The sequence below is a fragment of the Bombus flavifrons genome, chromosome 8 (genome assembly GCF_040668555.2).
Source record: "Bombus flavifrons isolate JBK064 chromosome 8, iyBomFlav1_principal, whole genome shotgun sequence".
Taxonomy (NCBI): Eukaryota; Metazoa; Arthropoda; class Insecta; order Hymenoptera; family Apidae; genus Bombus; species Bombus flavifrons.
The window spans coordinates 13,948,514-13,974,540 of NC_138449.1; the positions used below are offsets into that span (position 1 = coordinate 13,948,514).

Below are 26,027 nucleotides of genomic sequence, written 5' to 3' on the forward strand. Positions count from 1 at the left end.
TTCACGTTAGAGGTGCACCGAGAGAATGCACCGGTTACAGGGCGCAGCTGCGAGTGACGCGCGAGCGAGTGAACGGGCGACATGCGGCCGCGGTTATGGCACGCTCGTTTCACGAAAGGTAGGTAAGCTTATTCGAGAGTCGCTCCGTTTCTACGTAATAGCAACGCTCGGCAACAGCAGCAAAGTTTTTATCGTGGGATTGTTTCGTAGTACGACGCGTACCGCGCCATTCCTGTTTCTGTTTCAGTCGTGTGGATGTTGTTCGAACTACGATGACGCCATATATCGATTACCTTCCGCTTACGGTGTTATCGAGACACGGTTAATTAACGACGAACAAACCACAGCGAAGAATAAACGTGGCCCGTGTCTTGGTGCCGCTTAATCGCGACGCGAACACCTAGGAAGGGAAGCGGTGAGAAATTACCTGGATCCTATAAAATCTTCTATTTCCTCGCTCCCTTCCGAAGCTCCAGGAATCCATCCTAGCGTGACCGGCGATTTTGTTCTCGTTTAAATCGAATACCTTGAGATCTTTTACGGTAATGGAAAGCCTTCGAGATACCGTAAAATCGGCATTTCTTCGTGCCGGTCGGATCGCCCTGCCGTTTTTACGGCGAACATTCTTTTAATGTGTATACACTCCGGCCGAATCGGTGGCGATAGGCTGGAAGTTTACCTTATTATGGCGATCTCTCGTTTGTCCTTTGTTCGTCGATTTAACCGTGACTAGGGAAAATTGTCTTCGCGTCTTTGTAAAAACATTATTAAATGTAACGAGCCGATATCGATCGTGTAGTTATGCTGCCTTTTCTTGTAAAAGTATACGCCCTCTGCAGGCTATTTGTTTAGAAATCTTGGACGTGTTCGTTGTATTTTGAGGAAGCAAGAAACGTGGTACCAACTGCATCGTTTGCGGAAAGTCCTAACAGCGGTCTAAAATGGCATTGTGGCGCGTCAGTATGGAACTAATGAACTCACGACGGGGCTTTCACGGACAGAGTTATTACAGCCCTTCTCCCCGACTATAGTACTCCTCTCGTCCTTGCCCCCGTGCTAGTTCTCTTGGTCCGTTCCCCGGGGTACTACTCGCCGCCTTCTTCCTTCTTCAGGACACACCGCTTGCGCCCTCCGTCACGAACTGAACACTATGGCACACCAATATTATGGCAGATCTATCATTCCTCCGTCTAAATAAGCCTGGACCTAGTTTTACGACCCTTTCTTCTAGCTGTTAGTCTTCTTAGCAACTCCTTTTATCTCGTTCAAACGTCTGCTTCTCCATGTGTACGTGTATAACAATCGCAATTGTCGATACTAGGTGCTGAAATGGAAAGAATGAAATATCGATGTACACGAACAAACTATCGTTTATGCGTATTATTCACGACAGACTTACTTCGTTAGTCGATTCTTTTTTAAACCGAGGTAATCATCGTACTAACGTCCCCTGTTTTCAACCTTTATTTCACACTTTTTAAACCGTGTAAACGAGACAGACAGAATATACACTTCAGCCATTTTCGCGGCCATTAAACCGAGCCACGGTCTGCATTCGCGGGAAGAAAAGCAACCGTGGCCCCGGAAGAACGCTGCCAGACGCGTATCACGAGACGACGAGAAGTAACAAGCAGCAAAAGCGAGAGGACTTTTCTTCGAAGAAAGTCGCGCCTGTAAATTCGCTAATTTTCTTTCAAAGGAAACCTTCCGGTAAATTTTCCGCGGAATAAATCCCCGTGGCAGCGAATAAATGGGGTAGGATCGACAAAGAGTCGAGGTCTGAGCTCGAGCCGGCTATCTCGACCTCCTGTCAGTCGATCCCACGAACCGTACCGTAACAGCCATGATCTCTGCCTCCCTCTCTCTCTCTCTCTCTTTCTCACACTCTCTCTCTGTCTCTCTCTCAACGACGTCGCATTGTTTGTGTTTCCTGTATACGCGCGTCTATACACCGGTGTCCTTTATCTTAATTCCATTACACTTCGCAACGCGACACGACCCAGCCAACTGCGTGCCGGTAATGCACCCTCTGACTCAGCCTGCCCGGTAACAACCACCGAGCCACCCTTCTACAACCGACTCGTCACTGTAATTTCGTGCAAGCTACTTTGACGTATCCTTGACTCTCGCCGCTTGGAAATCTCGACCCTCATCCTCTTACTCTGGACTCCTTATTCATTCGCGGTAATTCAACCCCCTCTCTACAGTCTATCGCTAAAGGGGAGGTGCAGGGGGTTAGTTGGGGTTGTTGGTGTTATTTCTTTAGAACCAAGTCGTGACTTTGGTATTTTATTCGTTTTCTCATTGTTGGGCGATCGCGCTGACTAATTAGACCCTCGTTGCGTACGACTTTCGAGGGCGAAACGAAGCATGGCTATAGTGTGAAGGGTGGTTTTCGCTTGTCTTGACCAGCTGGAATATTTCTGTCGGTTTTTGTCGACAGGGAAACTGGTTCTATACGAGAAAATAAATGGTTGTTATATTTGGAAGAGACAGGCATTGCTATTAACGACGTTTTCTTACCCAGAATCGTCTATAGAAGAATTAAGATTGGTAAAATTATTTTGATAGAAGAGATAACGATATTTCATTTAGATTTTACGTTAGATTTTATGTTAAAGAAGAATCACGAATGAATTTAATATTTGATCCAGCTGACGGACTCGTTTCATTTCTATTACAGATAGGTACGACACCGCGTACGCCTGCGAGGGCAAGACCCTGTGGATTGAGTGCGGCGAGGGAAAGCTGATCCACCTCATACGCGCCAACTATGGAAGGTTCTCGATAACGATATGCAACGAGCACGGAAACACCGATTGGAGCGTGAACTGCATGTCACCGAAATCCTTTCGGGTGCTGAACAGCGAGTAAGTATTCCGATGATCGACTTACTTGCATCCTACATACGCAACTGGTTCTGATCAATCAGCCTCTTCCCCCCATCCTTTATCCCTATTTTACGAATCGCGTCAAGGAATCACGATGGCGACGTCAAATCGAATCCGTTCTAGAACTCTGCCGATATTATCGAAAGCGAAAAAGAGGAGAAATAAGGGAAGAAAAAATAGACGAAAAAAAAAGAGAGAAAAGTGGGAACGGTCAGGCTGACAAGCATTTTCTATCCTTAATGAGTCGAGTAGCACCAATTAAAGGAGACGTCCGATCCGATCGAGCATAGATCGCGCTTGTCACCTGGTCCCCGGGTTATCGAACGATCCGACTTTCCACATGGATCGGTATCTACACGGCGAAGCTTTTACGACCGTTCCATTCGAGAGATATCCAGCATGACACCTGAGAGTCTAGCTCGTTCCCTTCGCGGTAACGAGAAACGCTTCCTGAACGGTGCCGTGCGCGCGTGTCCGTGTATATATCGATCATAGTCTTTCGATGACCTTGGACGAGAGGCCGATCTATACGATCTATCCGAGCGAATCTCGATCCGATCGCGCGGATCTATCCCTTGGCAGCCAGAGTTACGCGCGCGCTATTGGACGGTTCGGTCAGTACCCGGGAGTGAAAAATTATTAACCGTCGAGTATGCGGAAATTCGACTCGTCGATTTCGCACGAAGGGAAGATGCTGTCCGGAGATGTGTGGCCGTTCTTCGAACCGCGAAAGCGTCTCTCTCGGATCAATCGTTCGAAATATCGATCTACTCAGCTTCGAATATTTTTCCATGCTTTTGAAACTGTTCTTAACGCATCTTCATTTATGTGGTAATAAAATATGTTAGTAACAGCGTGAAGAGAAAGCTTGCAAGTTGGATAAAGGTTTAACGAGATAGAACGTGTACTCTCGCATCCATAAGTCACCGGATACTTGCCTACTATGGGCAAAATGTTTTTTAGAATGTACAATGTTTTCCACATTACGTGCATTATTTTCGACATTTGACGCAAATACTAACTTCGTTTCATAGTGCAAATTAGTTCGTAGTATAAAATCGCACATGTTTGAATTCGATCGAGTGTCTTACGGATAAATGATAAAATAAATTCAAGAAATCGTACGCCTACATTCTAACAATCGTTTCACCTAAGATAAACAAGTGTTTGGTGGCTTATGGACGGCAGTATATCTGACTGTAGAAAATATTAAACGTAGTTCGAGATTACAGTCACATTATTAAATCAAGGCAGCTTTCACGCGACTGCAATTATTCTACTAAAGTTATCGGATTTCTTAAAATCAGAGTAATAATTTTGAACGGATACGAAAGGACACGAGCCATCAGCTTCCTCGACGTTGTTCCATCTCTATCCCTGTCCGCCCACGGAAATGGAGCAAAGAGCATGGAGTCGAAATCGCGAGGAAATAAACGAAGGGGTAAAGGATGGGGGAAAAGAGGATATATCCAGAGAAGAAGGAAAACGAGGAAGGAGTGGACGGCTTCATATGGTCCAGCGAACTGGCCAATTGCTTGACCATTGAAGAGCGTATTTCGCGGCGGATCAGAGCGGTAGGAAGAATCGCAAACTCAGCGGTCGCTTCTCTATCTCGGTCCTCGTGAACATCCCCTCTATTTCCTTCGGTCTTCGTGTCTTTGCGTCCTCCTAAGTTTCAAACACATGCACACTCGCATAAACGTATACATGTGAAATATATACACTCATGGACACACGCGTTTCACGCGCATTTCCACGTGTCACAAGATCCACGTTCCACCGATCCGTATTCTAGGATACCCAACCTGATGAAATATCCTGCGGATTCCTTTTTCTATATTCTGGTTTTTTATTTCTTTTTTTTTTTTTCTCTTTCTTTTCGTTTGAACGGCACACGGCGAAATCGGGAATCTGTCGCAGCCGTTGGTCTAGATGTTCGATTCGAAAGAGCAGAAGGTAAAGGGAAACGATGAGAGAGAAAGACATAGAGAGAAGAGAGACAAAGGGAAAACGGTGACGTAGAATTTCGTTGATCTGACGCGAAGCGCGTTTCGTCGTTGTGATTAATAGCTCGCTAGCGGAAATTAGTTTCGCGGGAAACTAAAAAAGGGAAAACGTGACTTTTGCTACGTCTCACGACGATAAGACCGTCGACGTGCCGGTAGTGTGAATAATTGGGAAAGATAATCGCGATGACGAATCAAAATCGTATCCATTAACGTTATCGTCGCGTAGCTCTGAAAGCGGTAGCTGCGAGCAAACTCGATCCCCGTTGTCGATTACGTTGGTGAAACCAAGGAAGAAGAAAACGAAACGACGATGAGGAATAAGAAGAGGAAGAGAAAGAAGAGGAAGAAGAAGAAGAGAAGGAAAAGAGACATAAGAAGACTGCGAGAATACAAAAGCGCCACGTAATCGCGTAAGAACCGCTAGAAGCACGCGTTAATATCGAAATGTGCCACCGTCTAGGGCTTGAAGTAGATTTTCAGAAAAATGCATTTAAAGTTCGTGGCGCCGCGCCGTCTCTCGCCGGCTTCGAGTCGGTCTAAGGACCTCCTTTGGCTGACGAGTAATAACTTCCGGATTAACTTTAAGTGGAGAAGTTCCACGGTGTTGCTTCTACCGTGGAGTCATACACGTATACGTCGTCGCGGTTCTACACGCGTGCATACGGCGACTCTCTATCTATGCGTTTCGCAAGACGAGGCAAGAGAGTTTGACGTCAATTTAACTCGTTTCGCGGAATCGATCGAGAAGATCACCAGTTTGCCTGATCGTAATCACCGTTCCTTCCCTTGGTATACGTTCGCCTTTCTCTCTTTTCTCTCGTTCTCTCTCATTCTCTCTCGTTCTCTCTTGACAATCATCTGTAACCTTTTTGCTTCTTTCCTCTTCGTGGATCCATCTAGACTTCGTGGCGACTTTTTCTCCTTTTCTTCTTGCCGTGTCTCAAAAGTATATTCCGCGAAACTGGAAAAACGTTGTGCGATAGTACATATATTAGTACATATATTAGCCGCTGAATATCGAACGAATATCGCGAGCAGTGTACCAGCGAAGACGGTTTCTCTCGTAGAAAAATATCTGTACCTCGGATACGTATTAGTAGATCGTTTAATTTCCAGATCGGATTGCATATTTGCTCTTGATCATCCGCATCCCATTTTTCCAAATCAGAACGAGAACTGGACTGCTTTAACGTGATACGCGGATCGTCCCTTATCGGCACCGTTATCGTCGACGTCGTCTATGAGAAGCGTCGGATCTCTGGTACATTTCTCGCGAGGACATCTCATTTAGCCAAAAATCGAGAATCAACGGCGCGAATTTTTATCAACTCGCTCGATTCGAGAATCTCGTTCACGAGTAGTCGTAACTTTCGCATAATTGAAACCGCTTTTATTTTCGTTCGTTTGATCTTTGTTACATCCTTTGCAATAACCGATCCCGTTTGTTACGTTTAACCTCCTCTTTCTTTTAACACCAGGGTGTAGTTGGGGCAAGGTGCATCGACTTTCATAAAAATTCACACGCATGTATATACTCTCGCTTGAAACATTTACCGCTAGGTGTTCTGGGTCTACCTTCCACAGTGTTTCGCTCCGAAAGATCCTTTGTTAATGCGATCCCTGTGAATAATGAGACTTTGTTTCACTCATTAACGCGTTACCTGGCATTGTGAATAGCAGCTATGCAATCTTTGGTGTACGTTTCAGAAATCTCGTACATCTAGTCGATCGCCAACGATTTCGATTCTAATTTAAATTCTAGCTGAAAGATCGTAGATTTCTCGAACATATCCATTCACAAACTCTTATATGCCAGTTAATGCGTTTTTTTTAACATCCTCTCTTAACATTATTCCTTAGGAAGGCTTTTTTTCTAGAGGTAAGCAAAATGGAGCAAGCGTATCCTAAATCAAGGGACAAGTAGTTCACGGTAATTCTGAGGATGATACATGTCATCCTTCTCTCTGTTCTCTCGCAAGCTACACTCGCCACTTCCTCCTAATGCATCTCTATAGTTATACCGGTGTGGAATTATGAGTGTGTTCTCTCTTTCTCTTTATCTATGCTCGTTAGCTTCTTCCCTATATCAAATTTACCTTCAACGATTATACGATTTAGTTTACCTTCACGATTTATTAGTATCTATCGTTTCAACGCTATGATCCATCGCTGTTCGCGATAGACATTGTTAGCCACAAGTATTAGGACACTCACTCGAACAAATCGTAACTATTTATGTAATTATTTGGTATTTTAAACGAAGTAACAGATCTATAATAAAATATCTAAAAAGTAAAAGCAGCGGGACATCGCGGGTATATATCGCGCATGTGTTTCAAGCGTCAGAAATCAAAATAATTCAGTTCTGTGATCGAAAACTATCATTAGATATTACAATATGATATAGTTAAATAATATTCGATCATCCTAGTTTCCTTGAGACTGTTCTTTTTGTCAATATTAAAGTAATACTTTCTTACTTTTCCTGAAAAACTTTTTCTAGTTTTGAAATACGTGTGAGGTAATCCCCCGCAAAAATCGACCAATCGAAGTCTCACGCGTCGGCCAAAGAAACTTTTCGCAATCTTGCTTCAGCAAAATATCCAAGTTGAAAAACTCTTCTCATCGAGAAATCGTCTAATTCACGCGCCATGTTGAGGAACATCGATCGCGGATTAACAGCGATGGGCTACGGACAAAGCCGGAAATCAGCGTCGAAACGACGGATTGACGGTTGTACAGGCCGGTTAGAGACAGATTTATCAAGGGTGCGCTGGGCACGTACGAGATTACGATTTAAGTGAAACTGGGCAGGGGGCGGCTTTGCCGGAACGATTAATGAAATTGAACGGCCGGGTTTCGCTGCGAAACTCAGTCTACGGAATTAATGACGCGCGCCGCGCGTAACCGTGGAAATGTTCATTACACCAGTTGAGAAATGACGCGGCTGGTTTGCTGGATTTTCCACTCTTAATCTGCCACGCTAGAAGCCGGTGAGCAATTAGATCGGAAAAGAATGACCAATTTACTGGTCGCGGGCTCCAGCGTGAAAATTAGTTCCGTTTTATGTGTCGTATTAACAGCTCGCCACCAAGAGGCACAGTTTAAAATCAGTGTAATCACCTCTTTCGAAGCATCACGATCGATCGATCATTACGATCTTTCTTTTACGTTTTGCATTTTATACTATTACTGGCTTGGTTTTTGTTGCGGTGATTTGTAGAGTAGACTTTCGTAACCGATTTGCTAATTGTCTTAGCGCTTCGTCTAATTGGATACTTTGAAGCATTGGTACGTGGTAATGCTTGATGATTAAGACACGATAAATTTATCGCAGATAGTATACATAATAAAAGCGCATTAAAATTGGAAACGTTTAAGTGACAAAAACATCTTCATTATTCAAAGTTTTCGTTGATCAGATTTTAATCAATTATATATTTCTTTTTATAACTATCTATACTTGAATCTAGGATTAACTTTTGATAAATATGTCCAATATTTTCGAGATACATAACTTGGTAACGTTGTCATTCTAATTCTGGCTTTATTCATCAAATACTTATAATTGTATTACAATATTTATAAAATATCGAGAATAAGAATTTTCGAAATTTTCTCCATCAATAACGTACTGTAATCGAAAGTAAAAGTTCCAAAGTTTTTCGTGCGAACCAGCCATACGTTCGAGACAGCTTGACGAGCAGGTATACACGCTATAATACAAAGTGATCATCGAGAAAAGTAGCTGAAAGAACTCGTAGCGAGGCTGTTGCCATCCCAAACCTTCTGGGAACGAATTCTTTCCACCAGGTTGCGCAATCGCGGCGTAATTACATTGCGCTAATAGCCACTCGATGATTCGATTCTCGTCGTTAACTCGGACCGGCCAGGGAACCAGTTCGAAAACTTCAAGATCCTCGAACCTTCTTTTCTATCAACTTGTTTTTTCTTTCTTCTCGTTCATCACGGTATCTCCACAAACGAAAACCAGTCACCGTTACGATTCACAATGTTCCCAACGTTTGATCATTCAACGCAATACAATTCATTGAAAAATAAAAAATACAAGAGAAACTCGACTCGATAGTTGTTTAAAATATTTTTAACGTAAATAGTTACGATCACCGCGGAATTACAGGCGTTAATATTTAACTAATAAACACGACACGGTGGTCCAGGTCTGACTGAGTAATAAAAGGAATAAAAAAAATAAAAAAATATTTTATATGAAGCGATACTCGGTGTTTGTGTTCTTAATATTTATATTTTCGCGATATTCTGTATCCAGTCGCGGCTATACACCGACGATAATCGATGACACAACGCGATACGTGTGGAGCGCGTGTCGATTCTCGTTACGTTCGGAAATTAAATTCAACGTTTCCTGATTCCCGGGTGCTTGTTAGTTTACCAGTTAATAACGAGCGATCAACGAGAAGGGAGAAAAAAAAATAGACAGAAAAGAAGGGACATACATAAATGAGCATAACGAGAAAGAGAAAAATAGTACAAAGGCGAGGGTAGGTGGAGAAAGGATATTGTTTCACGCTACACGGGGATATGTTACGGCGTAATCGATCCGACGTAGATACATTAAACAATTTCACGATTCGTCATCGTCCTGGAAGAGGATAATTAACCATGACAGAAAACGTGAGAAGAACGTAATTTCGTACCGCAATCAGCCGAACATAATCTTGACCGGGATAACAAACAATTATGAGAACGTCTACCACGAAATTCTATCTTGTCCTGTCGGATATTTGTCAAAATACACCCATTTCACGATCAAAGAAAGACACGGGAAAATAAATAGAAAGGAAAGCTTGGTTTCTCTGGTTCCCGGTGCCTCGTTGATAAACAAGTTTCTCTGTTATGGGAGAATAGCCGCTAATGAAATGATCACGATACACGTCGTTTTCGCGATGTGAAAAAAGCTGTTCGTGTTTATCCTTCATTCCTCTGCGGGAATTTTTCTTCGTGACAGGTCCCTTGCGTGTTTTGCTCCTGGCTAATACAACGATCGTACGGAAATCGTAAACATATCCGTAATTTTTCGACGAAACACTTTGAACAAAGTCTATTCGCGAACGCGTTTTCTGATACTATTTCTGTACTTTATCGCGTTGTTACAGATCTCGATAAAATGTTTAGTACTCTTAGTCAAAATTTTATGAAACATTCACTTGGATATTTTCTTAAAATATCTAAGATATCAGGGATGAAATAAATGAAAATAAAGTGAAGCAATCAACGTAAGCACTTACATACGTGCATCGTTCAACAAAAGACAACAGTCAAAGAGTAAAATGACGTTTGGTCTAAACTGAGCATCGTTCGATCGATACGTACTCGAAAAGCCAGCCATTTCTCGAGGTGATTTTTCGCGAACGGTGCTCTCTCCGATAATTGCATTTGCATAAAATAAGCCGTGTCAATCTCCATCGACCGATCGAAAATTAGAACTTTTCTGATTTTCTTTAATTCGATAAACTTGTATTATTTTGCAAGCCCTTTCCAATCTCGATTCGTTCCGGCTTGGCATTTAACCTAAACTAATTGCAGTCTCGAGAATTTCGTCGATAATCGTATTATACGAAATTAGTTCTTTCATTCAATCAAAAGACATTAACGCGATCGTAGCCGTTGTCGCGGTTACTCTTCGCCTCTCGATTGTAGCCTCGATCGTTCTTCCTGTTCTTTTGCCTTTTCTTTCTCCTCCCTCTCTCTCTCTCTCTCTCTCTCTCTGTTTTTTTGATTCTTTTCTTTTTAATTCCTCTCTTCGCCTGGTTCCAATCTCACCGGCTGTTCGTTAAAAGGCAGCAGCACAATTCTCCGCTCGTCCTACCTTTTCGTCGGATTTTTCAATCGACCGTTCGTCCTTTTTCATTCAAAAAATACACTCGAACATGTTTGTCTGGTCGCCTCTCGAATTTTTTCTCGAGGACGATCGAGAGGCTTACTCTGGTCGGGATTTTCATTAGTCCCTTAAATGGTCGGTCGAAACGTTAATAGACGTTGACTGTAATTGGCGAGCAAAGCGTTCGACCGTCGATAAACTATTAACGCAATGCGGTTCCCAACCATGGCACCGTCGTGAGAACGCTTTTACGACACTGTCGTTGATCCCAGTTAATAGAATGTGATTTTCTACGCTGCTCGATATAATCGCAGGATTATCCACTTAAATCATTGTGTAAAAGATTGCTTCATTGATGTTTCTTTTCATCCCTGATAATTAATCGATGCTTCGGAACTACATTTAAAAAAGGAGGTTTAGCTCGCCAGGCACTTTATCTACGGCATATAGCTTTATAACCGACTTTATTAAAGAACCAACCGAATCTCTATAACCGTATTCGTTTAATACGAGATCCTCGACAACCATATTGCGTTTATACCAGTTTCGAATGTAACTCGTTCTAAGAATAAGACACCACCGTATCCGCACACGTTCTACGTATCTTCAAGTTCTCTCGACAAAACTCGTTTAATCCTCTGGCAGATTAAGAGGAGGAGACTTGAACAGGGAGGAGGAGAGAAGAGAGAGAAAGAGCAAGAGAGTTAGAGAGCTCCCAGTTAGGTACTTAAAAGTATTCCAATCACGAGAACGCGGCGAAAGTCCGACGAATATTTCTCGTTACCCTCGTGGAACAGGGTTGTAGGGTGGTGCACAGGCGGATACAGGGTGGAAGCGCGGAACGAATAAAGGTAGAACCAAAAGGAGGGTGAAAACGAACGGGAAAGCTACGAGGGTAATATTTAAAACATTATACTACGGAAAAAGGAAATGAATTTTTGTAGATACGCAATGTATATATTGCACTTTCCGTGATATCCTTGCTCCATCTTGATACACAAGCGACCAATTGCATGCCACAAAGTTTACTATATAATGTACTCTTACAGACGTAGAGAGTTGCTGGATGTTTGTACAGCTCGTTACAGCCACGATCGTGCGCACGTTCTGTTCGATCATTGTAACGCTTTGCGCTGGCCAGTTAGCGGATTCGTTGCAATGATCCATTACGAGTTTCCCTTTCGATCAACGATTTCTTAATTGCGAGTTAAATAATCTATTTACGTGAATTTTTATTTGGAGAGAACTGTTATTGAAATCAACGATCGTGGCGGTAACTAGAGGATTCGCAGAAGGAGATCTTAAATCGTGATATTTTTATCGATAGATCGATACCGACAGTAAGATAGAGCAGTCATTAAGAAAAAAATTGATGTAAAAATTTGTTTATTGGCCTTTTTGGGAAGAATAATTTGTTCTGTAATATCGCGTAATCTTATGAATCATGTTACACGTTAAGAACTCTTTTTGCGACGCTACTATTCCAGGTTTAATTCGTAATGGAAAGGAAAAATGAACATATACATACTTATACATAAAAGAACGCCACGTGTGCTACCATGGATCTTTTTCCCTTTACTCTTGTCACCGTCCGGAATGCTACGAAGAGATGCTCCTGTGTTGTGTTCTCTTGTTTCTCCACTCTGACACGATCGCCGCACACACGTCCTTGTGGTGTCTGCGAGGGAAATTATCCTGGGGAAAAATTCTTTCTGGATCAGAGGCTTTTTCGTCGACATTCGTCACATCCTTTCGTCTCACGGCAATCACAGTCTGAATCAATTTCCTCTAGAGAATCTGCACCAAATCTTTTCGCTGTCCATTCATTATACCGTTCCGTGCAAATTGTTCGCGAACTACGCGCAATATATTTCCAAAAGATCGATGAAAAAGTGAAGTCAGAAAAATTTGATAAAAAATTCGGTTTTGAAATGTGTCATTTGTTTAAGAGCACGGGATATCGTTTAGCACGGTGAACGTACAGAATGCACGTGGGTGAACGTATCCGTGGCATCCTGCTCGCAAAACGAGCGGATCGAAACAGCTTCGTGACGAAGTGCAATATTCCGTAGACAACGTAAGATCGATTAATTACTTGTTCTGACTAAAACAAATTGCAGATCGTTTTTTTTCTTTTTCCAATCTTCGTGCATCTAGTAGTATACGGTATTTTAATTACATTCCGATACTCGCTTACTTGTTATCCTATCAAAAAACAAACATAGCATAACCAATTACTACGCCAATCGAAACAATATCTGGCATTAATCAATGCATAATTAACAATATTGCAATTACATCGAATTAAAAAAAAACGTTTAACATCACTCCCTCCGCTGAAAAAGTAATTCATACGAGATGAATCGTCTGATCCTACTAATATCATCGATGGGTAATCAATAAAAATTTTTCAAGACGCTACATCAATTACCATTTAAAAGCGTTTTATTAACCTCCCAAGAGGATCTCTCTTTCGCTCGTCATCGCGCGTGACGCGGTAATGATCGTTTACAAACGGATGATCGAGTTTCTCAAAGCGACCAATTTTCGACGTGCTCTCCCTCGTTCCTCGGTCCGGTTCTTTTTTGCCACGATTGTTCCTTTTGCTCGCGTCCAGCATCGCGCAGACCATGCGCGCAACGACCGTATCTCTGTGTCTCTCGCAAAACGTCAAAGGAAAACGATCTCGTTTCTCGACGCGTGATTTTCGGTAGCTCGTGCGTCTCCACCCCCTTCGAAGATTCGCGAACAATCGACGGTACTCGGCTTCTCTTGCACAAAGAAATTCCTTCGTCGATTAAAAAGTCACACGAGCTTCGGATACGAGTCGAAACGGGAACCGCCTCGTGTTCTCTCGTCTCTGTTCCACGAACATTCGCTGCCGCCGCCGCCGCCGCATGTGTATACTGTTCGTTCGATTTGTGTGTTGTTCGCGCATTTCTCTCCCCTGCCGGTACGTTTCCGAACGACGAAACCGTAGGCGTGACTCGACTCGCGTTACGACCTCGCGATTCCACGCAGATACGGCCACACGAATCAGCCCCGAAACGATTTTTCATAATCTTCGTCGGGGTTTGGTTAATTGATTTTTCGTCGATACACGCCACACTCGAAGCAACGGGATGAGAGAAGGCCAATCGTTCTTCGACGTTCGATTAATTTCGCGCGGGAGCGCCATCACCGTCATTCGATCAATCGCGTAGCACGTTTCTGCTTCCCTCGTACCGATCCGCCGACGTTTCCGCCCATTTCGACCGCGTTTCCGGTTAAAACAGAATCTGTGTAGCCACGCCATCGTCACGAATCTCATTTCGCCTGGTCATTTTCCACGCGAATGGCACTTTCGTGTCATCTAATCGACCAAAAAACTTGACCATCGATCGTTTATGTAGATCGTTTAGATATTTTCGGTAAATGCATTGCATTTTTCACGCGTGTCGGTTGTAATTATTCATTTTCCTCTTCAACTTTAATTACTCGAAACGTTTTAGAAACTTCGTTTCATGATCGATACAATTCGATTACCGCTTGAAAGATCGCATGAAAATATAACAAGATTTTAATTCGAGTAAAAGTACAAAGGATAGAAAATAAGAAAACAGGAATTACAGACGTCCTGTAAAATTAATTGAATAATCGATAAATAGTTAGTTTTTTTAATAAAAAATCGGGTTTGTACAAAAGTTCCGCTCGCGAAACGTAGGTTAAAGCGACGAGGTGTCGCGTGACAATCGAGCGTCGTGGCCGTTCCCTTTGGCGTTATTAAACGCCAGGTGCATAAATAAGGATATCGTAAATCATCGGGCAGAATTTTAGATAGGAGAAAAACGCCGGGTTCGAGCTATCATTTGAATAAACTTTTGCGGAAGACTTTAGGTCCGAGTTTTATTTAGCAGTTAGATCGAATCGGCGTTTTTTAATGGCCGCCTCTCCCAGCAGGAGGGAAAGGCAATTTTTTAATCGTTTCCTTTCTTTAATATATTAAAACAAGAATTTTACTGGAATCGGATTTTCCTTTGTTTTTGACATCTGTTGTATAATTCACGCGTTGTTACATTTACAGGCGACGTTTCGGTAGTCGTTTGAAATAGCCGTAAATTATTCGAGCTAACCTGAGGCACGCGGATATGTATAACGATAACGATAAATTTTGCATATCGCGGAATGTAAATACGTCTGTGTTTGAAGGTGTTAAATCGCGAAGATGAACGACGGAGCTATATGATTCGTGTCTAAGCATGCACGGTAAAACCACTCGACGTAACGATAGACAAGTTTCATTAAGGATTCCTAGCGTTTTTCCCGTTGGCTAAATTACACATTTCAAAATGTCTGACGCTCGATCGTACTAAATTACTTTAAGTGGATCGTTCAATCCACTTTCAGAATCGTTTCATTTTCTTCTACTCTGTTGTAAAATACCATTCGAATACTATTTACCACAATCCAATAAGCGCACATAGATTACTTTTTTGGGTCATACTTTCCTGTAAATACCTATGGGCAACTATCTATTATACTTCTCTTCGCTGATCTATCGGAATATCATTTATAATATCGACATGCAAACGCGTTGTGAAACCGGAGAAAAAAAAGTGTTCATCGAAATTGAAATTTTAATGCAGTACCAGAAACGAGGTGAGAGCTCTCTTTGTAACGCGTAAAACGGTCATTAAACCGATGCGGAGTCGATCAAAAGTTCCATGCATAGATTATACGCGTATCTTCGTAATATGGGGAGGGGGAAGCAATTGGACAGGAAGCGGTCGCAAAATAAAAGAGGTTGGGCGGCGGGCTTTTCGCGGTTGAAACTCCTTTTTCGTGCGCCGAAACGTCGCGTCGGCTCGGTGAAAAAATAACAGTGGTTGGCCCAGATAAATAACGGGGCGAACCGTGAACGGGTCGAAACGTATCAAATCCGGGGTCAGCCCAGGCGTGTCGGAAGGCTCGTCTGAATCGTCGTGAAATCGATGATTAAAGCACGACCACCAGGCAGAAAGGAGTCGCGCGATACGACGGGCAAACGCGACCGGCATGTCGACTCAGATGGAAACGAACGATGAAAGGGAGAAGGGGCTGTAAGAGGGGTCGAAGGAAACCGAAGGCCTTAATAACGAGCGGCGCAACATCCGCGAAATGGCGATTTTTCGTGTTCACTCGTAGTTTATCCGTCTGAAATTACGTTTACCCTCGCCAGTGGTTCTATTTGGCGGCGCGCGTGCAAGGAGGACGATCCCTGACGAAAAGGGGAGCGACGTCATCGCGACACGAACCAACATTGTCGAGAAAAAACACGCGTTTATTTACTGCGTTTAAAGTATAATTTTAGATCTTCGTATAATTTTTTTTTCTTCGCTCTTGCTTTCCATCAGCTACGTTTAATGAATTCAAAGAAGCGTGAACTTTTACGGAGCATAAGTTAAATGGAAGAGGCACGTGCGAGAAGCGAGAATCAAGAATCGAACCGGATTTGTCGATAACAGGAACGTTTCGGTCCCGTTTTCTTCTCCCATAACATAGTAATCTACTAGCGGGGCCAATTACACGAAGTAACCAGAAGTTCCCGGTAGCCTGTCGATACACGCCACTCGAATCACGACAAATTGACGTGGCCGGAACCCGTAGCAAAGTCAACAGGAATCCCGCCCTTTCGGTTGGCGATCGATTGTCGTCGTGTCAGCGGCGCGAATTAATCCTTCCCGCCCGAAGGAACGTTTCTCTTTTACCTTCCTTCCTTCCTGTTGTTCGTTCGTCGTGTTCACGCCCCCGGAAAATCCGTGTTTCAACCTCGATGAAGGGAGAGAAAAAATTGTTTCGAGACGATGGAGAACAGGGGTTTTCGGATGAAATTTCGGGTGAAAAGCAGAGGCCGGTTAATCCTCTGAAATAGTAGCTGCCACGAGGACCGATAACAGGTCGTGTGTGGGCTTTTCACCTGCACACCGCTCCGCCTGGCCAACAATGGGCCGTGCACTCGCTTTAATGGCTCGACCCCGATCGAGATTAAACCGTGCACACTTTACCGATTCTAAGGCGGGAGCCCCGCGTGCGTGTATTATGCAGAAAGTAAACGGCGTGGCTGGATCGAAGCGACGAGTTCGCCGGGATCGACGAAGCAACGCGAGGTGTTTTGTTTGATCGTGGTGAATGTGGGAAATTGGCTACGTTCGCGTTCATTGTAAAATATAGTATATCGTGGAATCTCGCTAGGAAGATGGGAAAGAGTTATTTATATAGCGTACAGTGGTACCTAATATCCAGTGCTCCAGATGGAGTAGATACGTTATAAAAATGGCATATTTATCTTTCAAAAGAATTAAAAAATTACCTCGGAATAAATATTCTATCGACGCAGCGATCGAGGAATTCGAGGATATCTTTGAACAACTTTGTCACGAATATTTAACATAATATACTGTAAAAGAAGGAACAAGACGAACGTGTAAAACTGTATGAAACGTTAATTAATAGGCGCATCGATGCTGATCGTTAAGTCGGGCGCACTTCCACGTCATCGATCGGGTTCGTTACGGGCGTTTTCTCTCTTTCCGTTCCTTCGCGTCAACGGGATTTTTCTAATAACATCAGAAAGCGACACCGGGTACTTTTTTACTTCGTCCGAAGTGGCGAAAGGTATAAGAAAGAAGAAAGGTCGCGTTTAATTCATCGATTTATTTTTAATGGAACGATTTTGTTTTAAGAGGCGAAAGCTGCTTTCGTTGGTAAGACGATTATAGTTCGCTTTAAATCAAACGACCAGCGATCCGTGCGAACAATGACGAAACGTCGCGTCGTCGGGATTAGAATCGGGCGAAAACATCTTTGAAGTGACTGAAGATTTGGAAATAAGTAGAAAACTCCGATGTCGTCGGAGACACGCGGCTTCCCACGCGTCATCGTCGAACACGATTTTTCCTTCCATTGTGCTTTGTAAGAGGGCAAAGCTTTAAAAGTTCCTCGCGAATACGGCAATAAGGTACTCTTTAACGAAGGAGGCTCTTGCAAAGTATTGCTCGGAAGAAGGGGCAATTGTAATGTAGGATTCCTCTCGAAAGTTTACTATTTCGTAGCACCGATACTTTCGCGTTCGTTCGACGAGTGTACTCAAGAATGAAGTGCAACGTTTAAAAGAAGAACCAAATTTTTCGTTTGGTGTTTTCGGTTTAATCGGTGATCGTATACGATTTTAAGTAAAAATATGGAAATCGCGAACGAAAACTATGGATCAAAAGAGAGAAGAATATTTTATTTAGGGAGATCTTTAAACGCGCTTGAGTTTAGAATTCAAGTTTTCTGCATGATACTCGTATCACTGTACATACACACCGTTGTACTATTAACACGAAACGATCGGCGCACGATGTTGCGAATACGAGTTCATCTGTCCTACCACGAACGTATACTGCGCTTTTACAACTACTGCAAATCTCTATTTCTACTAACTCATTGTTCTGTTGTTATTTGCTAACACGTGTACCTCGTGAATATCGAACATCTGTTCTTACTAACATTCCTCCCGGAACGCTGTCGCGACCCGTTTGAAAATAACATATTACAAAATCTAATATCACGTTCGAATGGAACATCGAAACGCTTAAAAATGTTCTCTATTTTCGATTGTAAATACCTTGCAAAGTTTCATAGTTGGGGCTGCGAGTCAAAGAATCGTTGAAACTCCAAGTTAGAGGATACTTCCAAGATCGCCACGGTTCACATTTCATCGACGCCATTGATTCTCGTTAATCAAATCCATTTCATCGAATCTTCGTGACTTATCATTGTCCCCTGGGGTGACTTTTCTGCTCACGTGACGATTACAGGTGCAATTATCGTAATTCCTGTTCGGTGGACGTACGCAGCGAGATTTTCGAGGAGGACCCGTGTCCCGGAACCGGGAAGTACATCGAGGCGCAGTACTATTGCCTAGGTTGGTGCACACTTTTCTTTTCGACCGACGAATCTTCCTTCGTCGAGTTACACACAAGCTGCTCAGGATCACGATTTTTCCAAGATAAACGCGATTAAATGGACAAATATGATTAAAAAATTTGAAAACTCGTGCGAAATACCTTGGAGAAAAGCGTGAATCTTCGAGATGCGAAAAATCAACGAAAGACACAAACTTTGTCGAAAAAGTCTCTCCATTCGTGAATATCCCTCTTCGAGCATCCATAACGGTAAGAGAGAAGGGACAGGATCCATGGTTCAGTACACTTTGGTAAGGGTGTACGTTTGTCATGTTAACCGACCAATCGCAACCCAGGTGCAACGACCAGCAGAACTGCAGCATTGTTGCATCGACGCTGCAATTCGGCGATCCCTGTCCCAACACGCACAAGTACCTCGAGGCGCATTATCGTTGCCTGTCCGGTAAGTAAGACTCCACCATTTTTGTACGCGCCCTTCCCTTCGTAATATCTCTGTACCCTGTATCGTTTATTCTACGAACGGTCTTCCGTAGATACCGGCAAACGATCGCATAGGCGCCGACTTTGCGATCATTTTCAGTATATTCCTTTCCAAGATCATATAGAAGAAACCTTTGCGATTATTAGAATATTACTTAAATTACATCAATCGAATTGTACTCTTCTTGTACTCGGTCGTTAAAGAGATCCTATTTAAATTTTTACTTAAGGATTAATATGATACGTTATCGATAAAAATTCATAGTGTTTTTTTTTTTTTTTAATTATAATCAACCAATTACACGTTCAACATGTATTACAAAATAATTTAGAAAACTATTTATAACTGAAGGAGTTTCTGATTTTTAAATTCGTTTTCTGAAACCAGCTGATCTTTCGATAACAAGTATAATCGTTAAGTTTTTTTCCCGACGTCGATATCGATGATTATCAGGCAAAAAATTCAGGAGCCGATTTTTTATCTATGCGATTCTCGAGAACGATGGTACGCATCTCGAGATTCTCATGTTCTAGAGCTCGATATTCGCTTTTTTTATCAGGCCGTTTATATACATAGCGTACGGGTAAAAAGCTGTTCAACTGACCGCGAGAATCGATTAGAATTTCCCGAAGCCGGCGCTTATGATTCACGTTGCCCACGTAACTGCGAGCCCGTGTCCCGATAAAGATCTTCCAGCGGCTTGCATCGGCTATGCACTCTCCAGACAGACGAAGTATAAAGTGAAGAAAAGAAAAGATCGCATGGAGAGGAAAGAGAGAGAAGAAGAGAGGTGGAAGGGTTGGCGAAGACGTGATCTTTGCGATCGAGAAATCGATCGTAGGGATCGGTAACGCAGAGGAACACACGGCTGCACGTCCAACTTTTCTGACGTGTTTCGTATCGTAATGAAACTCTTCTACGACCCAATAAGAGCAAACAGCAGAGAGATCAAGAGAAGCAGGGAAGATTACTGCAAGCGTCGATCGTTACGCTCGATGATACTGCGATTCGACTGTGACGAAACGACGTTGAAACGTGTTACAGTAAATCCGCATCAGTACTTTCTATTAATTTGCCTCTGATCAATTATTAATACTCGTATCAATTTTACTGCTAGCTATTTACATATTATATCATATAGACATTGACATAAGCAGCGTACGTTATTGTAATCATAACCATAGGAGTAGCTTAACATTTTCGATTCATAAACGCGTGAAAATACATATAGAGAACCAGACATCGAGATTTTTTAAAATGTTCAAAAGGAAATCACCTTTATTGTTATCATCTATATATAGAATGATAACCTGAGTGTATCGTTGCTAGTATTTGAAGACTTTACGACGTTCAAACAGACTCTAACTAGCAGCGAACGAATGAAGCTGACTTTCCTGACCTTTCAGCGTTAACACCCACCGGTTACGACCTACCAAAACCACCAAGCAACGCAATCACTTATTGGACCATAAAGTGTCAACCCTCTGCTCTCTCTATGGCTCTCTCTGTTCGCCTTTTACAGCTTCCAAACGCATCCTCTTCGTCTGATCGATATCCAGGAGGCTCGATAGATCGGTCCAACCGACGTGTATATTCAAGAGGGAGTAAGGGATCTGTTGGTAGCCCCGATACCACGAGAAAGCCTCTCTATTTCTCTCTCGTCCGTCCCTCTGTATGCATACGGGTGTCCTTCTCTTGCATAGCCGACTATCGTAACGGACATCGGCGACGTCCGGTATTTTACCTTATCGCCAACCCCTTCGGCCAATAAAGATGACCCCTATAGAGATAGTACCGCGAAATACGCGGACCATCCCGTTCAGGGATTAACTGCCGTCGCCATCTTGGGTTAAAGATCGTTTTCTCCTCTTAGGCCAGATATAGTCGCGATATCGGCCTCGAAGGTAGGCTAATCCTGCCGCTCGCTTCGACTCGCTTCACCGAATGGCCAAGACCTTTCGTTTTCGGGAATATTTCTGTCGCGATCGATACAACATCACGATTGTTCGACCGATGCATTGAACCATCCAGACCAAAGGATGTCTCTTTGTAATGGAACGCGTACGTATATATATTCGAGATACGGGAATCCTGGAATGAGCTTGAACGGTCATAGAGGATACTATTGTCGGTTTCTGAGAGCATCGATCGTTTGTCCTTTCTAAGCGTCGTTATCGAATCAATGTTTTGCCATATCGATTACGAATTACAGTAACACGGTGAGTTACTTTCCATCGAAAGTCGTTTGTTCCGAATAGCTTCGGTAATAAGTTTCAAGAAAATGTTAAAACTTCATTGTAATCATCCATCGCGATAGCTATCGCGACGATTAATTTCTCGTCGGACCCCGAACACTCGAAAATAAAAAGGCGAGCTTGAATCGAAGAGATTAAAGAGGTTTTCACCGTGACGTGGCAATTCCACGAGAAACAAAGTGCGATCGTTAGTTTCTGGCCGTAAGAGAGAGGAAACGTTCCGATGAGAATCGGCCAGAGATTGATCCCTACCCCCTAGCCTACAACGAGGTTTAAAATATCCCCGTCGTTTGAGCTCAGTCGAAAAGCTCGTTTACCCGGCTCTGCCTTCGAGCTCCTCGAATCACTTTCCTTCTTAATTATACTCGGCGTTCGAATCCGATAAGCTCGTAGACGAGCTCTTAGCATCCTCGAGAGTAACCCTCCCTGAAAGTTGGCGTCTCTTCTTCCCGCGTGTTCGTCATCAGCCCGTGTTTCGTTTTGCCACCCGTGTGCTTCTCCCGTTTTCGACGAATTAAAACGAGACCGACGAAACACTTGCAGCGGCAACAACCACCACAACGTCCCGTCCGAGTCCTCCGTGGATCATGGCTTCTCAGCCAAGCGTTTGGAGCACGGCTAAGCCGACTGTCAGGCCTCCCTCGAGGATTACGACACCCCAGGCTCAACAACCGCCGCAGCCGCCAGCACCGTCCACCCCGACGCTCCCAATAACCACCACGCCAAGGTCAGTATATTTTTGTTTAGTTTAAAATTCGTTTAGTTTGAATTATCGAGCTTTGATTCAACGACTCGTTATCGAACCATAATTTGTCGTTATAGATTTTGTTTAATAGTAATTTTTAATAGCAGAGATAACGATATATTTCGAAATGGATCGTGAAATAATAAAGATTTTCTTTAACGTTCAATGGTCACGTAACTTTGTTACGATTCGAAGGATATTCTTTCGGTGTCAGCTAGAAAAATAAAGTTATCGAAACGTTCCATTAAAAGCAGAATTTTATTACGTTTTCTCGACGGGGAAATATTTTCGTTACGTCGTTAGTTGGACGAGAGCCGATAAGTTGGACTGCACGAGCGTCGTTGAAAGTGACAAACCCTTTTCATTTTGTAGTCCCACGTCGACGAGGTCACCGGTCGATACGGAGGTCCTCGAAGTGGACCAAGACTTAATATCTCCTGCAAACGTTCCGTCTGCGAATGTACCAGCGGTGCCTCCGATTGTTCCTGAAACCACTCAGGCCACAACCACGTCGACCTTTGCTCCTTGGAGAACGAGTCGAAGGACCACTGGTAAGTTCTCGAGTGTTTAAGCGGTCTTCATAAACGAGAGGAGAGCGTTGATGGCGTTTTGATAAAGAGAGCACGGAATGTATCGTTTATTTTATCATCGAGATCGAGAGACGGTACTTGAGAACATCAGCTTCGAGCAGAAAGCCACTTAAAGAGCTTTCTCGTTCGATCGTTCGATCACTACGCGCTGAAACCTAGAAAGGGTGAAATCGATGAATTATTAATGTAATTAAATATCGCACTCTAATTACACTCTAAAACAAGACTTATCGAGTGGATGATTTGAAGCATCATCGGCCGATTATAGTCGACACGTTGGCTCGAGGGCTTGTCAGCTGTCAATTACAGCCAACGATCGTGCCGAAAGGGTTAACGCACAAAAGGCAGCTGTCAGAAACTTGGGAGTTCCAAGAATGGATAGACCGTCGAAGTAACTTTATAAAGATATCCGAAACTAAAGCGATCTCTAATTACCAAAATTCTATCGCCTGTTTTGTTTTCTTCTTTTCTTTTGCGGCAAATGTACAACTGTGTATTAAAATAGCAGGGAAATACGACTGTCAGTGTATAAATCGTATCAGCTAACCAACGTTCGATTTCGATGTAACTCGGCAACTCGTAACAATCACTGCAAAAGATTAAGGCACCCTTGGGTATCCAAAATTCCATTTCACAAACCCGATACGATGTTGCGCGCGAGCTAAGCTCCGGTCCGCCGGGGACCTGACACTAGAATCACATTAAAGCCACGCCATTAACTAAAGCCAAGTAACAGGCCAACTAACGCTCGTAACTAACTCAAATATTCCAGTGCCGAGCACGCTGTACCCAGAGTCCAGCTCGAATGGCCAATGGTACGACTACGGTAGACAAGTGTGTCCCCCGGTGATAGCCAGGAACCTGTCGTGGAACACGACCAGAGCTGGCGACGTAGCTGTTCAGAGTTGTCCAGGCGGTGCTAACGGTTTGGCGCGTTGGAGATGCCTGGCCAGAGCAGACACGGCCTTCTGGCATCGAGACAGTCCGGATCTGAGCGAGTGTCGCTCCGTTTGGCTCACCACGCTAGAGAACAGGGTAACAGAAGGCGACGTGATCCTCGGAATCAGTCGAGAGTTATCGCAAGTGACGAACAACAGCAGAGGTCTCTATGGTGGTGACATGATGATCACGACTAAGATCATCAAGAATATGGCGGAGAAGATGGCACAAGATATAAGGACGTACCAAGACGCGAATCAGAGGGAGGTCAGCGTGACCGAGCTGCTGCAAGGTGTCGTGAGGACGGGCAGCAATCTGCTTGACAAGGCGCAAATGGCGTCTTGGAAGGATCTCAGCCATCAGGAGCAGATGAGAGTCGCGACCTCTTTATTGATCGGACTCGAGGAGAACGCGTTTTTGTTGGCCGACACGCTGATGCACGAGAAAACGATCACTCATGAGGGGAGGAACATACGTGAGTATTGTTACATATATCTTTACTTGTTGAATTAGAGCGGCACATTGAACTTTCCGTAATTCGTTTGAAAGCAGTGTAATTGGAAATTTAAATTAGCGACGCGTAATCTCGAATTAGTTGGAGTTACATCATAGACAAGGGTACGTCTATAGGAAAAATTAGCCACGAACTAATTTAGATGGTGTGATAAGACCTGAGAGAAAGGACGACGGGCCGTGATGAGTAAAAAGGAGTGGCAGACGGTATAACGAATTAACGTTGAGTCGTCTAGCACAATGGACATGCAAGTATCGTAGGTCCGACTTTAGCATCGGGTCGCATAAATCTAGATCCCTTATCTGTGGAATGCGACGGTGGTAATATCCGGCGTAGATAAAACAAAGATTCAAACCCATCGTAATTCTCTGGTACCTAGCTGGATAATGTTGTAACCCGAGCTTTACCTCTCTTCCTACCCGGCATTAACACAACAAAACTACCGAGAAAATTACGAGCAATTTGATTTACTTCCTGAAAGTAACGTAGCACGCGGTCGTGATTGAGGCTGCTGGAAGCAACTTTCTGCGTCGCGGTCGAACGAAGTAGCACCAACATTAGATCCGCACGTGATAAATAGCATAACAGTAAAGAGTAAAAAGAAGACAAGTTTGATGAGCGACAGCCGGCCGGATGCCATGTAACATAATATTCGCCCGTCTGACCGTGTTCTTTCTTTCGTGCTAACGGAAAACTAGCTACCACCATCGCCGGGCTTAGTCCTCTCGAATTTTTCTTGTCAGCCGAAGACGTCACTTTTACGACTGATCGAATGGAATATACGATGAGCGAAACACCGCGACAACAAGGAAAAAATGTTGGACAGAAAGATATGCGCGCTTAGTTTTATTGTTCGTTCGAGAAGATGAATCGAGTAGCGGAACTTTATGGTCGCGAGATTGGCGAACGTTGCGGAGTTCGGTTAACGCCGCGCCGTCCTGTTCAGGACGAAATACCTTCCCGAGGATATAAATTTTATTTCGATGCGCCACGTGGGCATGTTTTTACGGAATATGTATTGCGTTCGAAAGTTCGAGAGTAAAGGCCAAGGTTATAACAAAATGATTGGTACCGAGAATAACCCGAGTTCCCGGTTATAAAACGCCAATTGAAATAAAAGAATTCAACACATTGTGTATTGGATTTCAAATATATCTTCGATTCTTTCCAATTGCATAAAACATCTTATCCAACCCAAACTAGTTTACACCATATAAAAGTATCATGATATCCTTCGATGTTTACGATTCATATATCTCTTTAAATAGTAATGGAAGTTCGCGTTCTGGATGCCCGAAATATCGGCGATGATCTAGAAGTGTTCCCGACGGAGGCAGCTCAACAGAGATGGGCAGCTTCGAACGATCGTGTCGAGTTAACCAGAGGAGCTTTGCTGGAGAACAGCGAGGGTGGCATTGTCCGTTTGGTCTTCATGGCCTTTGACAGGCTCGAGGAGATCTTACAGCCGCAAGCTGAGGTATCATCGTTAGTCATGAACGACGACCCTCAGCCATTGCCGAAAAGGAACACGACCAGGCTTCTAAATAGTAAAGTGATCTCCGCGTCTTTGGGCAAAGGAAGGCACATACAGCTCAGCGAGCCTGTCAGAGTCTATTTCAAGCATCTGTCCATTGAGAACGTCACCAATCCGACTTGTGTGTTCTGGGATTACATCTTAAGGTGAGTTCCTCTCCTAATTACATCTGTCTCGCTAGTTCGTAGTGTCGTTTATTTGGAAAATATTTAGATACGTAATAAAATTTTGTTCTTTGAAGTTGACACAGGGATAATTGTTATTCTTATATACTTTTA

General features: G+C 43.4%; 1 protein-coding gene across 6 annotated transcripts in view; it reads left to right on the forward strand.

Annotated features, from left to right (window-relative positions):
- Positions 1-26,027, forward strand: part of LOC138182479 (latrophilin Cirl) — a 362,516-nt gene that overhangs the window by 319,615 nt on the left and 16,874 nt on the right. For 5 of the 6 annotated variants that reach the window (XM_069118380.1, XM_069118385.1, XM_069118384.1 and 2 more), the window contains 6 exons: positions 2,684-2,870; positions 19,027-19,133; positions 21,971-22,154; positions 22,545-22,723; positions 23,535-24,176; positions 25,484-25,895. In XM_069118380.1, the coding sequence (XP_068974481.1) occupies positions 2,684-2,870; positions 19,027-19,133; positions 21,971-22,154; positions 22,545-22,723; positions 23,535-24,176; positions 25,484-25,895 (1,711 nt within the window). Of the gene's footprint in view, positions 1-2,683; positions 2,871-18,583; positions 18,691-19,026; positions 19,134-21,970; positions 22,155-22,544; positions 22,724-23,534; positions 24,177-25,483; positions 25,896-26,027 lie in introns of all 6 variants that reach the window. The other variant, XM_069118383.1, reaches the window with a different exon arrangement.